Source organism: Schistocerca gregaria, chromosome X (genome assembly GCF_023897955.1).
Source record: "Schistocerca gregaria isolate iqSchGreg1 chromosome X, iqSchGreg1.2, whole genome shotgun sequence".
Classification (NCBI taxonomy): Eukaryota; Metazoa; Arthropoda; class Insecta; order Orthoptera; family Acrididae; genus Schistocerca; species Schistocerca gregaria.
Genome location: NC_064931.1, coordinates 173799813 through 173816487, shown reverse-complemented (window position 1 = coordinate 173816487; position 16675 = coordinate 173799813). Strand labels below are relative to the sequence as shown.

General features: G+C 49.6%; 1 protein-coding gene across 1 annotated transcript in view; it reads right to left on the bottom strand.

Moving 5' to 3' along the window:
- Positions 1 to 16675, bottom strand: part of LOC126298975 (uncharacterized) — a 974877-nt gene that overhangs the window by 330838 nt on the left and 627364 nt on the right. The window contains exon 13 of the mRNA XM_049990596.1: positions 1226 to 1436. Within this exon, the coding sequence (XP_049846553.1) occupies positions 1226 to 1436 (211 nt within the window). The remainder of the gene's footprint in view (positions 1 to 1225; positions 1437 to 16675) is intronic.

Genomic DNA, 16675 nt, shown 5'->3' with positions numbered 1-16675 from the left:
AGGGTAATACGGAACGCCGTGCTGGATCCCAACGGCCTCGTATCACTAGCAGTTGAGATGACAGGCATCTCATCCTCATGGCTGGAACGTGCAGCCACGTCTCGATCCCTGAGTCAACAGATGGGGCGTTTGCAAGGCAACAACCATCTGCACGAACAGTTCGACGAAGTTTGCAGCAGCATGGACTACATCTCGGAGACCACGGCTGCGGTTACCCTTGACGCTGCATCACAGACAGGAGTGCCTGCGATGGTGTACTCAACGACGAACCTGGGTGCACGAATGGCAAAACGTCATTTATTCGGATGAATCCAGGTTCTGATTGCAGCATCATGATGGTCGCATCCGTGTTTGGCGACATCGCGGTGAACGCACATGAGAAGCGTATATTCGTCATCGCCATACTGGCGTATCATCCGCCGTGATGGTATGGGGTGCCATTGGTTACACGTCTCGGTCACCTCTTGTTTGCATTGACGGCACTTTGAACAGTGGACGTCACATTTCAGATGTGTTACGACCCGTGGCTCTACCCTTCATTCGATCCCTTCGAAACCCTACATTTCATCAGGATAATGCACGACCGCATGTTGCAGGTCCTGTACGTGCCTTTCTGGATACAGAAAATGTTCGACTGCTGCCCTGGCCGGTACATCCTCCAGATCTCTCACCAATTGAAAACGTCTGGTCAATGGTGGCCGAGTAACTGGCTCGTCACAATACGCCAGTCACTACTCTTGATGAACTGTGGTATCGTGTTGAAGCTGCATGGGTAGCTGTACCTGTACACGCCATCGGAGCTCTTGTTGACTCAATACCCAGGCGTATCAAGGCCATTATTACGGCCAGAAGTTGTTGTTCTGGGTACTGATTTTTCAGGATCTATGCACCCAAATTGAGTGAAAATGTAATCACATGTCATTTCTAGTATAATATACGTCTCCAATGGATACCCGGTCATCAACTGCATTTGTTCTTGGTGTAGCAATTTTAATGGCCAGTAGTGTACATCCATTTTTGAAATAAATATGGATATAAGTCCGTGGGAAGCGATCTGACTACAGGCCAGTCCTACCGATGCGGATCATTGTGACAGCCACAGAAGAATGTCAGAAGCTCAGATGAACCTTCATACTGTCAATATTGTCAAAAACTTACTCTATATCTGCAGATACTATGTAGGCAGGTTCAGTATAGCAGTGTCTAGACAAATGGTGATAGGTACCTTTTTTCCTGATATTGAAGCACGCCTGCGAGACGGAGAGGAGAGGGACGGGCTCCTCGGTGACGAAGAGGACGCGGTCTCTGGAGACGGTGGCCAGCAGCAGCAGGTCTGAGAACAGCAGCGCCCAGAAGGGCCGCGTGGACCGCCCCTCCACCCGTGTCAGGTCGCCGCCGAAGATCCATTGCCTGCCCGGAGCGTTCAGCGCGAACGGCTGCGGACCGAACAACCAGCTGCTTCAGCGACGCTTATCTCATCCAACTGATATTCAGAATCATATTCTAGGAAGGGAAAGTAGGACCGCCAGGATAGCCGAGAGCGGTAACGCGCTGCTTCCTGGACTCGGGTCCGAGCGCCGACCCGGCGGATTAACGACGACGTCCGGTGTGCCGGCCTGCCTGCCTGCCTAGATATGGTTTTTAGGCGGTTTTCCACATTCTACTAGGTGAATATCGGGCTTGTCCCCACGCCCCGCCTCAGTTACACGACTCGCAGACATTGGGAACACATTCACATTATTTCACGATTTATACTAGACGCAGACAGTCCGTCCTAGGGGTTATGGGTTGGCGGCAGGAAGGGTATCCGACCACCCCTTAAAGTGAACCATGCCAAATCCGTACTTAACCCAGCCGACCCTGCGCACAGTGTGGGATAAAGGCAGTAGCAAAAGAAAGAAAGATAGATTCTAGGAACGGAAAGTACTCACATGAGAAGCCGCAGAGAAAGTGCTTACCTTACAGGGGACTATGAGGAGTGCGAGAAAAGTAATGACTGATATTTTATCTACAAAAATTTCTAATTTTTCAAACAACGCTATTGTCCCCTTCAAAGTACTTCCCTTCAGCAGCTATACACCGGCGGAGTCGTCATCCCCAGGCTTTGTAGCAGCACTGAAAGGCTTCAACTTGTAGGGCCTTTAACATGTTGACATAATCTTTTGAATGTCCTCTAGAGTCCCAAAATGACGTCATTTATTAAGACTTTTTCAATTTCGGGAAAAGAAAAAGCAAGAAGGACTCAGATCAGGTGAATAGGGGAACTCTAAAACAACAGGAATGCCTTTTGAGGTAAAAAATTCCGTGGTGGAAGTGGTCTTGTGACATGGATCGTTGTCATGATGCAGTATCGACTTGTCTGGAATGTCTGGTCTCACGCGATTCACGCTTTTCCTGAGCATTTCAAGGATATCTTTGTAAAACACTTGACATTCTTCACGGAATGCTGCACTGAGGAGAGGTATCGGTGTCGGTCGGTGAGGCCTGGCACGAAGTTGGCGTTCCAAAACATCCCAAAGGTGATTCAGGTCAGGACTCTGTGCAGGCCAATCCATTACAGGGATGTTATTGTCGTGTAACAACTCCGCCACAGGCCGTACATTATGAACTGGTGCTCGATCGTGTTGAAAGATGCAGTCGCCATTCTCGAATTGCTCTTCAACAGTGGGAAGAAAGAAGATGCTCAAAACATCAATGTAGGCCTGTGCTGTGATAGTGCCACGCAAAACAACAAGGGATGCACATTACGACCCTCTCATACGTTCAACGTTTTCGTCAGTTTTTGAAGTTACAAGTCCCCCTGAGTGATGTTCACCTTCAACGTGTTCTCGACTTTCCAAAAATTTTACGCGCCAACGAAAAATTTTAGCTCTTGATAAGGAATGTTCCCCACAGGCCTGCTTCAACTTTTCCAAGATCACATTCGTGGATTCCCCAGGTTAAACACAAAACTTGGTTCCATAACATTGCTCTAAATTCCGCTGTTGCATTTTCGTAACACACAACAAAAACACAACTTCGTTGATGGCGCTCTCAAAAATCACATGTTGACTGTACGGAGCTGAAACTGGGGCAGAACCTCTGGAAGGGGTGAACACACCGGTCTACAGAAGTAGAACAACACAGCGTTTCCAGATCGCTCGCTGTGTTATCAGTCTCATTACTTGTCTCACACACCTCGTACATCGTAAAATAATCACATTCCTTGAACTAAGAAGAAAAAGTGCTTTTCACTGACAAACTGAGACACTGTCGCCTTGTCTTGGTGCTTTAAGTTGTGTTTCTACACAAAATTCAAGTGCCGTCAGTCGACTAGTGTCAGCAATGTTGCATCTGGAAAACACCCATATTCCAATTTTGCCACGCTACTGTAGCCACTTTTTGCCATGCCACCAAAAGTTAAAGTTGTTTTAACTTTCTCACGCCACTACCCTCCCTCCACTATCTATTAACATTGTTCGACTGCGCCTCAGAGAAATCAAAGAGGAAGGAAGATTAGGGTTTAACGTCTCGTCGAGAACGAGGTTAGCAGAGACAGACCGCAATCTGGGATTGTTTTATTTAAGGATGGGTGAAGAAATCGGCCGTTCCCTCGCAAAGGAAGCATTCCAGCATTTGCCTAGATTAGGGAAATCATAGTGAGATGAAGGAAGCGGTGGAGCGAGGAGTGCGGTCGCATAGTTTCACGGTGATCGTGAAACCTCCTGCCACCGAAAAAATATTTTGCTAGAAATTTAACTTGTTTACCAATTTCTAAGTTTCTCAGGTAACCTTCAGAGTATAAAATGCAAGGGGCTTCATAAAGTGCCTCGCGGGATTAGGCGAGCGGTCTTAGGCGCTGCAGTCATGGACTGTGCGGCTGGTCCCGGCGGAGGTTCGAGTCCTCCCTTGGGCATGGGTATGTGTGTTTGTCCTTAGGATAATTTAGGTTAAGTAGTGTTTCAGTTTATTGCGGATGTCCTGAGAAGAGCTGTGGTCTAGTGCATCACATTTCTCCAGGAGTTATGGAAGCCACTTAGGAATCATAGCGATGCGATTGGTATCAAAAGGATGATCCACCGCAGTGAAATTGGCGGCGAAGACGTCAGCTAAAGCGTCGGCCTTTGCAGTAGACTCACTAATGACGTCGCCGTCCTGCTGTGTTGGTATCTGATTTTTCTTGTGAAGAAAGCGCCCACTTCCTCTCCACATAGAACTGTGTTTGACGCGAAGTGCGCCTACTCGGTCGGCGCACTGGTATTTGCTTTAAACCTCGGACAGGGTAAAGGAGAGTGTTCATCATTCTGGTGAGCGTCATCATTAGGGTGACGAGGTCACTGGATAAGCAGGCGCCTGCAGCCACAGGTGGGGCAAGAGCAGAAGGATCTGTAGCATTACTGCTAGGATTGCGATTACTGCTGATGTTGATTGCAGTTACATTGCTAAGCCCACGGAATCGTTGTCGTTGATGTAGTTGCTGTTTGTCTCGTGTTCACGATGAAGTGGAAGTGTCTTGTTCCAGACGAGTTCCTGAAGATGCAGAGGTTGCTGAGCAGGCTGCGAGTGTGGCAGCAGTGGAGCAGTTGTACGGCCAAAGAGGGTTGATGCAAAGGATTCAACATCGAACTCTGTGTCCAGGGCCACTACTGAGAACAGTGGAGTCGCAGAGCAAGTTTTCGAAGATCTGACGCGAGTCACCGTATGGGTGGTAGAACCAGCTCAACTAGGAAGTTCAGGATGTTTTTTCAGATCCATGTTGAAGGTCCCTTAGGACAATTTCAACGGGCTTGGTAGGGACTGTTGCTAAGGTGTAAAACGTGAAGTTATTCTGGAAATAAAATTCCGCTACCTTGTAGGGGGTAACTCTTATGTAAATCTTTCCCAGTTGGCTTGACTTGCAAGACATGCCGGTCGACGACGTCCCTCAGTTTATGGAAGAGTGCGAGGTATTAGCCAGAGTACTGCCTCTCTAGAAGTTGTTGTTTTATCGGTTTCGGGGCTTCTCGCAATTCTGCTGTCACTTCCTGAGATGCTGGTACGTCCTCTTCAGCCACGGCGTATGAAGAATCCTCCTCCTGTAGTGGCTCTACGGTCTTCAGACGACCAGGTGACGTAATTTAACGGTGCATTTGGCCTTTTGAGAGCCTTACAGATCGGTGAGCATCTGATTGCTAAAGATAAATTGTCGCGTGGGTGACGCAACTCGCTTGCGGAACGAAGCATCCGCGGCGTTGGCATTGCCGGCTTGACTGTTCCCGACTTGGTTAATAAGAACCTGCACAGAAGCAAGACCCTATCGGGCGCGATCTAAATCAGTATCTGCGGTGTCTCTACGGAAGACACAGTACTCCTTACCTCCTTTTACACTGGCGGTGAGCGTCTGATTGCTAAAGATAAATTGTCGCATAGGTGATGCAACTCGCTTGCGGAACGAAGCATCCGCGGCGTTGGCATTGCCGACTTGACTGTTGCCGACTTGGTTAATAAGAACCAGCAGAGAAGCAAGACCCCATCGGGCGCGATCTAAATCAGAATCTGCGGTGTCTCTACGGAAGACACAGTACTCCTTACCTCCTTTTACACTGGCGGTGAGCGTCTGATTGCTAAAGATAAATTGTCGCATAGGTGATGCAACTCGCTTGCGGAACGAAGCATCCGCGGCGTTGGCATTGCCGGCTTGACTGTTGCCGACTTGGTTAATAAGAACCAGCAGAGAAGCAAGACCCCATCGGGCGCGATCTAAATCAGAATCTGCGGTGTCTCTACGGAAGACACAGTACTCCTTACCTCCTTTTACACTCGCGGTTAGCGTCTGATTGCTAAAGATAAATTGTCGCGTAGGTGACGCAACTCGCTTGCGGAACGAAGCATCCGCGGCGATGGCATTGCCGGCTTGACTGTTCCCGACTTGGTTAATAAGAACCAGCAGAGAAGCAAGACCCCATCGGGCGCGATCTAAATCAGTATCTGCGGTGTCTCTACGGAAGACACAGTACTCCTTACCTCCTTTTACACTGGCGGTTAGCGTCTGATTGCTAAAGATAAATTGTCGCGTAGGTGATGCAACTCGCTTGCGGAACGAAGCATCCGCGGCGATGGCATTGCCGGCTTGACTGTTCCCGACTTGGTTAATAAGAGCCAGCAGAGAAGCAAGACCCCATCGGGCGCGATCTAAATCAGTATCTGCGGTGTCTCTACGGAAGACACAGTACTCCTTACCTCCTTTTACACTGGCGGTGAGCGTCCGATTGCTAAAGATAAATTGTCGCATAGGTGACGCAACTCGCTTGCGGAACGAAGTATCCGCGGCGTTGGCATTGCCGGCTTGACTGTTCCCGACTTGGTTAATAAGAACCAGCAGAGAAGCAAGACCCCATCGGGCGCGATCTAAATCAGTACCTGCGGTGTCTCTACGGAAGACACTGTACTCCTTACCTCCTTTTACACTGGCGGTGAGCGTCTGATTGCTAAAGATAAATTGTCGCGTAGGTGACGCAACTCGCTTGCGGAACGAAGCATCCGCGGCGTTGGCATTGCCGGCTTAACTGTTCCCGACTTGGTTAATAAGAACCAGCAGAGAAGCAAGACCCCATCGGGCGCGATCTAAATCAGTACCTGCGGTGTCTCTACGGAAGACACAGTACTCCTTACCTCCTTTTACACTGGCGGTGAGCGTCTGATTGCTAAAGATAAATTGTCGCATAGGTGACGCAACTCGCTTGCGGAACGAAGCATCCGCGGCGTTGGCATTGCCGGCTTGACTGTTGCCGACTTGGTTAATAAGAACCAGCAGAGAAGCAAGACCCTATCGGGCGCGATCTAAATCAGTATCTGCGGTGTCTCTATGGAAGACACAGTACTCCTTACCTCCTTTTACACTGGCAGTGAGCGTCTGATTGCTAAAGATAAATTGTCGCGTAGGTGACGCAACTCGCTTGCGGAACGAAGCATCCGCGGCGTTGGCATTGCCGGCTTGACTGTTCCCGACTTGGTTAATAAGAGCCAGCAGAGAAGCAAGACCCCATCGGGCGCGATCTAAATCAGTATCTGCGGTGTCTCTACGGAAGACACACTACTCCTTACCTCCTTTTACACTGGCGATTAGCGTCTGATTGCTAAAGATAAATTGTCGCGTAGGTGATGCAACTCGCTTGCGGAACGAAGCATCCGCGGCGTTGGCATTGCCGGCTTAACTGTTCCCGACTTGGTTAATAAGAACCAGCAGAGAAGCAAGACCCCATCGGGCGCGATCTAAATCAGTACCTGCGGTGTCTCTACGGAAGACACAGTACTCCTTACCTCCTTTTACACTGGCGGTGAGCGTCTGATTGCTAAAGATAAATTGTCGCATAGGTGACGCAACTCGCTTGCGGAACGAAGTATCCGCGGCATTGGCATTGCCGGCTTGACTGTTCCCGACTTGGTTAATAAGAACCAGCAGAGAAGCAAGACCCCATCGGGCGCGATCTAAATCAGTACCTGCGGTGTCTCTACGGAAGACACTGTACTCCTTACCTCCTTTTACACTGGCGGTGAGCGTCTGATTGCTAAAGATAAATTGTCGCGTAGGTGACGCAACTCGCTTGCGGAACGAAGCATCCGCGGCGTTGGCATTGCCGGCTTGACTGTTCCCGACTTGGTTAATAAGAACCAGCAGAGAAGCAAGACCCCATCGGGCGCGATCTAAATCAATATCTGCGGTGTCTCTACGGAAGACACAGTACTCCTTATCTTCTTTTACACTGGCGGTGAGCGTCTGATTGCTAAAGATAAACTGTCGCGTAGGTGACGCAACTCGCTTGCGGAACGAAGCATCCACGGCGTTGGCATTGCCGACTTGACTGTTGCCGACTTGGTTAATAAGAACCAGCAGAGAAGCAAGACCCTATCGGGCGCGATCTAAATCAGTATCTGCGGTGTCTCTATGGAAGACACAGTACTCCTTACCTCCTTTTACACTGGCGGTGAGCGTCTGATTACTAAAGATAAATTGTCGCGTAGGTGACGCAACTCGCTTGCGGAACGAAGCATCCGCGGCGTTGGCATTGCCGGCTTGACTGTTCCCGACTTGGTTAATAAGAACCAGCAGAGAAACAAGACCCCATCGGGCGCGATCTAAATCAGTATCTGCGGTGTCTCTACGGAAGACACAGTACTCCTTACCTCCTTTTACACTGGCGGTGAGCGTCTGATTGCTAAAGATAAATTGTCGCGTAGGTGACGCAACTCGCTTGCGGAACGAAGCATCCGCGGCGTTGGCATTGCCGGCTTGACTGTTGCCGACTTGGTTAATAAGAACCAGCAGAGAAGCAAGACCCTATCGGGCGCGATCTAAATCAGTATCTGCGGTGTCTCTATGGAAGACACAGTACTCCTTACCTCCTTTTACACTGGCAGTGAGCGTCTGATTGCTAAAGATAAATTGTCGCGTAGGTGACGCAACTCGCTTGCGGAACGAAGCATCCGCGGCGTTGGCATTGCCGGCTTGACTGTTCCCGACTTGGTTAATAAGAGCCAGCAGAGAAGCAAGACCCCATCGGGCGCGATCTAAATCAGTATCTGCGGTGTCTCTACGGAAGACACACTACTCCTTACCTCCTTTTACACTGGCGGTTAGCGTCTGATTGCTAAAGATAAATTGTCGCGTAGGTGATGCATCTCGCTTGCGGAACGAAGCATCCGCGGCGTTGGCATTGCCGGCTTGACTGTTCCCGACTTGGTTAATAAGAGCCAGCAGAGAAGCAAGACCCCACTGGGCGCGATCTAAATCAGTATCTGCGGTGTCTCTACGGAAGACACAGTACTCCTTACCTCCTTTTACACTGGCGGTGAGCGTCTGATTGCTAAAGATAAATTGTCGCGTAGGTGACGCAACTCGCTTGCGGAACGAAGTATCCGCGGCGTTGGCATTGCCGGCTTGACTGTTCCCGACTTGGTTAATAAGAACCAGCAGAGAAGCAAGACCCCATCGGGCGCGATCTAAATCAGTACCTGCGGTGTCTCTACGGAAGACACAGTACTCCTTACCTCCTTTTACACTGGCGGTGAGCGTCTGATTGCTAAAGATAAATTGTCGCGTAGGTGACGCAACTCGCTTGCGGAACGAAGCATCCGCGGCGTTGGCATTGCCGGCTTGACTGTTCCCGACTTGGTTAATAAGAACCAGCAGAGAAGCAAGACCCTATCGGGCGCGATCTAAATCAGTATCTGCGGTGTCTCTACGGAAGACACAGTACTCCTTATCTTCTTTTACACTGGCGGTGAGCGTCTGATTGCTAAAGATAAATTGTCGCGTAGGTGACGCAACTCGCTTGCGGAACGAAGCATCCACGGCGTTGGCATTGCCGGCTTGACTGTTGCCGACTTGGTTAATAAGAACCAGCAGAGAAGCAAGACCCTATCGGGCGCGATCTAAATCAGTATCTGCGGTGTCTCTATGGAAGACACAGTACTCCTTACCTCCTTTTACACTGGCGGTGAGCGTCTGATTGCTAAAGATAAATTGTCGCGTAGGTGACGCAACTCGCTTGCGGAACGAAGCATCCGCGGCGTTGGCATTGCCGGCTTGACTGTTCCCGACTTGGTTAATAAGAACCAGCAGAGAAACAAGACCCCATCGGGCGCGATCTAAATCAGTATCTGCGGTGTCTCTACGGAAGACACAGTACTCCTTACCTCCTTTTACACTGGCGGTGAGCGTCTGATTGCTAAAGATAAATTGTCGCGTAGGTGACGCAACTCGCTTGCGGAACGAAGCATCCGCGGCGTTGGCATTGCCGGTTTGACTGTTCCCGACTTGGTTAATAAGAACCAGCAGAGAAGCAAGACCCCATCGGGCGCGATCTAAATCAGTATTTGCGGTGTCTCTACGGAAGACACAGTACTCCTTACCTCCTTTTACACTGGCGGTGAGCGTCTGATTGCTAAAGATAAATTGTCGCGTAGGTGACGCAACTCGCTTGCGGAACGAAGCATCCGCGGCGTTGGCATTGCCGGCTTGACTGTTGCCGACTTGGTTAATAAGAACCAGCAGAGAAGCAAGACCCTATCGGGCGCGATCTAAATCAGTATCTGCGGTGTCTCTACGGAAGACACAGTACTCCTTACCTCCTTTTACACTGGCGGTGAGGGTCTGATTGCTAAAGATAAATTGTCGCGTAGGTGACGCAACTCGCTTGCGGAACGAAGCATCCGCGGCGTTGGCATTGCCGGTTTGACTGTTCCCGACTTGGTTAATAAGAACCAGCAGAGAAGCAAGACCCCATCGGGCGCGATCTAAATCAGTATTTGCGGTGTCTCTACGGAAGACACAGTACTCCTTACCTCCTTTTACACTGGCGGTGAGCGTCTGATTGCTAAAGATAAATTGTCGCGTAGGTGACGCAACTCGCTTGCGGAACGAAGCATCCTTGGCGTTGGCATTGCCGGCTTGACTGTTCCCGACTTGGTTAATAAGAACCAGCAGAGAAGCAAGACCCCATCGGGCGCGATCTAAATCAGTATCTGCGGTGTCTCTACGGAAGACACAGTACTCCTTACCTCCTTTTACACTGGCGGTGAGCGTCTGATTGCTAAAGATAAATTGTCGCATAGGTGACGCAACTCGCTTGCGGAACGAAGCATCCGCGGCGTTGGCATTGCCGGCTTGACTGTTCCCGACTTGGTTAATAAGAACCAGCAGAGAAACAAGACCCCATCGGGCGCGATCTAAATCAGTATCTGCGGTGTCTCTACGGAAGACACAGTACTCCTTACCTCCTTTTACACTGGCGGTGAGCGTCTGATTGCTAAAGATAAATTGTCGCGTAGGTGACGCAACTCGCTTGCGGAACGAAGCATCCGCGGCGTTGGCATTGCCGGTTTGACTGTTCCCGACTTGGTTAATAAGAACCAGCAGAGAAGCAAGACCCCATCGGGCGCGATCTAAATCAGTATTTGCGGTGTCTCTACGGAAGACACAGTACTCCTTACCTCCTTTTACACTGGCGGTGAGCGTCTGATTGCTAAAGATAAATTGTCGCGTAGGTGACGCAACTCGCTTGCGGAACGAAGCATCCGCGGCGTTGGCATTGCCGGCTTGACTGTTGCCGACTTGGTTAATAAGAACCAGCAGAGAAGCAAGACCCTATCGGGCGCGATCTAAATCAGTATCTGCGGTGTCTCTATGGAAGACACAGTACTCCTTACCTCCTTTTACACTGGCGGTGAGCGTCTGATTGCTAAAGATAAATTGTCGCGTAGGTGACGCAACTCGCTTGCGGAACGAAGCATCCGCGGCGTTGGCATTGCCGGTTTGACTGTTCCCGACTTGGTTAATAAGAACCAGCAGAGAAGCAAGACCCCATCGGGCGCGATCTAAATCAGTATTTGCGGTGTCTCTACGGAAGACACAGTACTCCTTACCTCCTTTTACACTGGCGGTGAGCGTCTGATTGCTAAAGATAAATTGTCGCGTAGGTGACGCAACTCGCTTGCGGAACGAAGCATCCGCGGCGTTGGCATTGCCGGCTTGACTGTTCCCGACTTGGTTAATAAGAACCAGCAGAGAAACAAGACCCCATCGGGCGCGATCTAAATCAGTATCTGCGGTGTCTCTACGGAAGACACAGTACTCCTTACCTCCTTTTACACTGGCGGTGAGCGTCTGATTGCTAAAGATAAATTGTCGCGTAGGTGACGCAACTCGCTTGCGGAACGAAGCATCCGCGGCGTTGGCATTGCCGGCTTGACTGTTCCCGACTTGGTTAATAAGAACCAGCAGAGAAACAAGACCCCATCGGGCGCGATCTAAATCAGTATCTGCGGTGTCTCTACGGAAGACACAGTACTCCTTACCTCCTTTTACACTGGCGGTGAGCGTCTGATTGCTAAAGATAAATTGTCGCGTAGGTGACGCAACTCGCTTGCGGAACGAAGCATCCGCGGCGTTGGCATTGCCGGCTTGACTGTTCCCGACTTGGTTAATAAGAACCAGCAGAGAAACAAGACCCCATCGGGCGCGATCTAAATCAGTATCTGCGGTGTCTCTACGGAAGACACAGTACTCCTTACCTCCTTTTACACTGGCGGTGAGCGTCTGATTGCTAAAGATAAATTGTCGCGTAGGTGACGCAACTCGCTTGCGGAACGAAGCATCCGCGGCGTTGGCATTGCCGGCTTGACTGTTCCCGACTTGGTTAATAAGAACCAGCAGAGAAACAAGACCCCATCGGGCGCGATCTAAATCAGTATCTGCGGTGTCTCTACGGAAGACACAGTACTCCTTACCTCCTTTTACACTGGCGGTTAGCGTCTGATTGCTAAAGATAAATTGTCGCGTAGGTGACGCAACTCGCTTGCGGAACGAAGCATCCGCGGCGTTGGCATTGCCGGTTTGACTGTTCCCGACTTGGTTAATAAGAACCAGCAGAGAAGCAAGACCCCATCGGGCGCGATCTAAATCAGTATCTGCGGTGTCTCTATGGAAGACACAGTACTCCTTACCTCCTTTTACACTGGCGGTGAGCGTCTGATTGCTAAAGATAAATTGTCGCGTAGGTGACGCAACTCGCTTGCGGAACGAAGCATCCGCGGCGTTGGCATTGCCGGCTTGACTGTTCCCGACTTGGTTAATAAGAACCAGCAGAGAAACAAGACCCCATCGGGCGCGATCTAAATCAGTATCTGCGGTGTCTCTACGGAAGACACAGTACTCCTTACCTCCTTTTACACTGGCGGTGAGCGTCTGATTGCTAAAGATAAATTGTCGCGTAGGTGACGCAACTCGCTTGCGGAACGAAGCATCCGCGGCGTTGGCATTGCCGGCTTGACTGTTCCCGACTTGGTTAATAAGAACCAGCAGAGAAACAAGACCCCATCGGGCGCGATCTAAATCAGTATCTGCGGTGTCTCTACGGAAGACACAGTACTCCTTACCTCCTTTTAGACTGGCGGTGAGCGTCTGATTGCTAAAGATAAATTGTCGCGTAGGTGACGCAACTCGCTTGCGGAACGAAGCATCCGCGGCGTTGGCATTGCCGGTTTGACTGTTCCCGACCTTGTTAATAAGAACCAGCAGAGAAGCAAGACCCCATCGGGCGCGATCTAAATCAGTATCTGCGGTGTCTCTATGGAAGACACAGTACTCCTTACCTCCTTTTACACTGGCGGTGAGCGTCTGATTGCTAAAGATAAATTGTCGCGTAGGTGACGCAACTCGCTTGCGGAACGAAGCATCCGCGGCGTTGGCATTGCCGGCTTGACTGTTCCCGACTTGGTTAATAAGAACCACCAGAGAAACAAGACCCCATCGGGCGCGATCTAAATCAGTATCTGCGGTGTCTCTACGGAAGACACAGTACTCCTTACCTCCTTTTACACTGGCGGTGAGCGTCTGATTGCTAAAGATAAATTGTCGCGTAGGTGACGCAACTCGCTTGCGGAACGAAGCATCCGCGGCGTTGGCATTGCCGGCTTGACTGTTCCCGACTTGGTTAATAAGAACCAGCAGAGAAACAAGACCCCATCGGGCGCGATCTAAATCAGTATCTGCGGTGTCTCTACGGAAGACACAGTACTCCTTACCTCCTTTTACACTGGCGGTTAGCGTCTGATTGCTAAAGATAAATTGTCGCGTAGGTGACGCAACTCGCTTGCGGAACGAAGCATCCGCGGCGTTGGCATTGCCGGTTTGACTGTTCCCGACTTGGTTAATAAGAACCACCAGAGAAGCAAGACCCCATCGGGCGCGATCTAAATCAGTATCTGCGGTGTCTCTATGGAAGACACAGTACTCCTTACCTCCTTTTACACTGGCGGTGAGCGTCTGATTGCTAAAGATAAATTGTCGCGTAGGTGACGCAACTCGCTTGCGGAACGAAGCATCCGCGGCGTTGGCATTGCCGGCTTGACTGTTCCCGACTTGGTTAATAAGAACCAGCAGAGAAACAAGACCCCATCGGGCGCGATCTAAATCAGTATCTGCGGTGTCTCTACGGAAGACACAGTACTCCTTACCTCCTTTTACACTGGCGGTGAGCGTCTGATTGCTAAAGATAAATTGTCGCGTAGGTGACGCAACTCGCTTGCGGAACGAAGCATCCGCGGCGTTGGCATTGCCGGCTTGACTGTTCCCGACTTGGTTAATAAGAACCAGCAGAGAAACAAGACCCCATCGGGCGCGATCTAAATCAGTATCTGCGGTGTCTCTACGGAAGACACAGTACTCCTTACCTCCTTTTAGACTGGCGGTGAGCGTCTGATTGCTAAAGATAAATTGTCGCGTAGGTGACGCAACTCGCTTGCGGAACGAAGCATCCGCGGCGTTGGCATTGCCGGTTTGACTGTTCCCGACTTGGTTAATAAGAACCAGCAGAGAAGCAAGACCCCATCGGGCGCGATCTAAATCAGTATTTGCGGTGTCTCTACGGAAGACACAGTACTCCTTACCTCCTTTTACACTGGCGGGCCCGCCCTAATGACCTCGTTACATCTAATAGTCAGTTCCTCTTACATAGGGGTTGCAGGATTCGTTTAATCAGATAGTGTAGATTTAAGTTGTATGGTGATATTTTTTGTCGATATACTGTGAATACTAGGTTTCCATGATTTACATATCTTTATACATATGTGTGGTGTCTGTTCTTCTGGAAATGTCAGAAAGAATAGATCCCGCAGATGTATATATGGACTGCGAAATTGAAATTCCGACACCAGCTACGATCAGGCGTGGAAATAAGTTCAATGGCAACAAGTGAAAATATTTGCCTGATTTGGAATGGAACCTGGATTTCCCACATCACGCGAGCGATAGCCTTAATCGCTTCGGCTATCCGAGCACACTTTACGTCCTAACCAAATTCCCAACATGTAGCACAAAACATGCGTAGCGTCCACTGTCCATTACCCTCATTGCTCGCAGCCTCACGCTGGTTCCTGTCGGACGAAGAGAGCATCTGCACTGAATGATCGTTAATTACTGTCAAGGGGCATATATGTATATGTGTGGTGTCTGTTATTTCGGACGTGAAGCCTGCTCGGATAGCCGTAGCGCTTAAGGAGACCGCTCGCGTAATGCATGAGATTCAGGTTCGAGTCCCTGTCCGGTACAAATTTTTCATTTTTCAGTATTGAATTTATTTCATTGCCCGATTGCGGCTTTGGTTAATGTAACTTTACTCCTTCCACATTGTAGAAGGGTCTCCATGTTCTAGAGAGGATGATGAATGAACGAACAAATATTGGATACCGTAGTGAATGATGTGCAGTAATAACTTGTGGGTATAAATAAATCGATGACCATGAAGATTCTTTTCTTAACCCATACAAAATTTTGAGTTATCATAATTTATGGAAGTGAATAATAATAAAATTCCACTAATTCATTCTACCGAAAAGTATGCAGTGCCGCTTGCAGTTGACGTGTATACTATCATGACCCAACAACAGACAGTTAATTCAAACCTAAACTACGATGGCTACAGCCTACATAAATCCTCTTGTGACTCAAATTTTTGGCTCAGTACCTAAGTATGTGTTGGACTGTATATAAAAATGTTTGCTGTTCAATCTTCAGTCTGACACTTCCACCCAGTTTCCGAGTCCAAGTTAAGCTCGAGGTCCCCTAATGACTTACTGCGTAAGTCAGTTCAGTGTTCAGAAGGAGACAAAACAGTAAAAGAAAGCTTAGAGTTTAACGTCCCGTCGACTAAGTCGTTAGTGATGGAGCACAAGCACGGATCAGGGATATTATTCGACCGTCCCCTTTTAAAGGAAGCAGGCAACATTTGCCTGGAGCGATTTAGAGAAATCATAGAAAACCTAATCGTGGAAGGCCGGATGGGTATTTGAACCATCGTCCTCCCGAACGCGAGTCCAGTATGCTATCAACTGCGCCACCTCGCTCGGTCACAAAATAACAACGGCATTCAACTTGCATTAGCCCCATGGCTAGTAAGGCACTGCTGTGTTCAAACCAACCTTCAGGCAGAGGGCAAGATTTGTTAAGGACGTTTATGTACGAATTGTACACTCAGCTGACGAAAGTCTTGGGATAACGATATGCACATATACAGATGGCGGTAGGATCGCGCACACAGGTTATAAAAGTACAGTGTATTAGCAGGTCTGTCACTTGTACTCAGGCGATTCATGTGAAAAGGTTTCCGACGTGATTAGGGCCGCACGACGGGAATTTAAAAAAAAAACTTCCCAGAACTGTGGTTGGAGCTAGAAGCATGGGAGGTTGCATTTCTGAAATCTGTTAGGGAATTCAATATTCTAAAAAAAACTAAACTCCTCCCAAACAGTCAAAGAAGGCCCAACGGTACCGACCGGCCGCCGTGTCATCCTCAGCCCACAGGCGTCGCTGAATGCGGATATGAAAGGGCATTTGATCAGCACACCCCTCTCCCGGCCGTATGTCAGTTTACGAGACCGGAGCCGCTACTACTCAATGAAGTAGCTCCTCATTTTTGCCTCATGAGGACTGAGTGCACCCCGCTTGCCAACAGCGCTCGGCAGACCGGATGGTCACTGATCCAAGTGCTAACCCATCCCGACAGCGCTTAACTTCGGTGACCTGGCGGGAACCGGTGTTACCAGTGTGGCAAGGCCGTTGTCGAATTCAATATTCAGAGATCCACAATCCACAGTGACAAGAGTTTGCCGTGAATTTTTAGGCATTACCTCTCACCACGGACAACACGATGGCCAACGG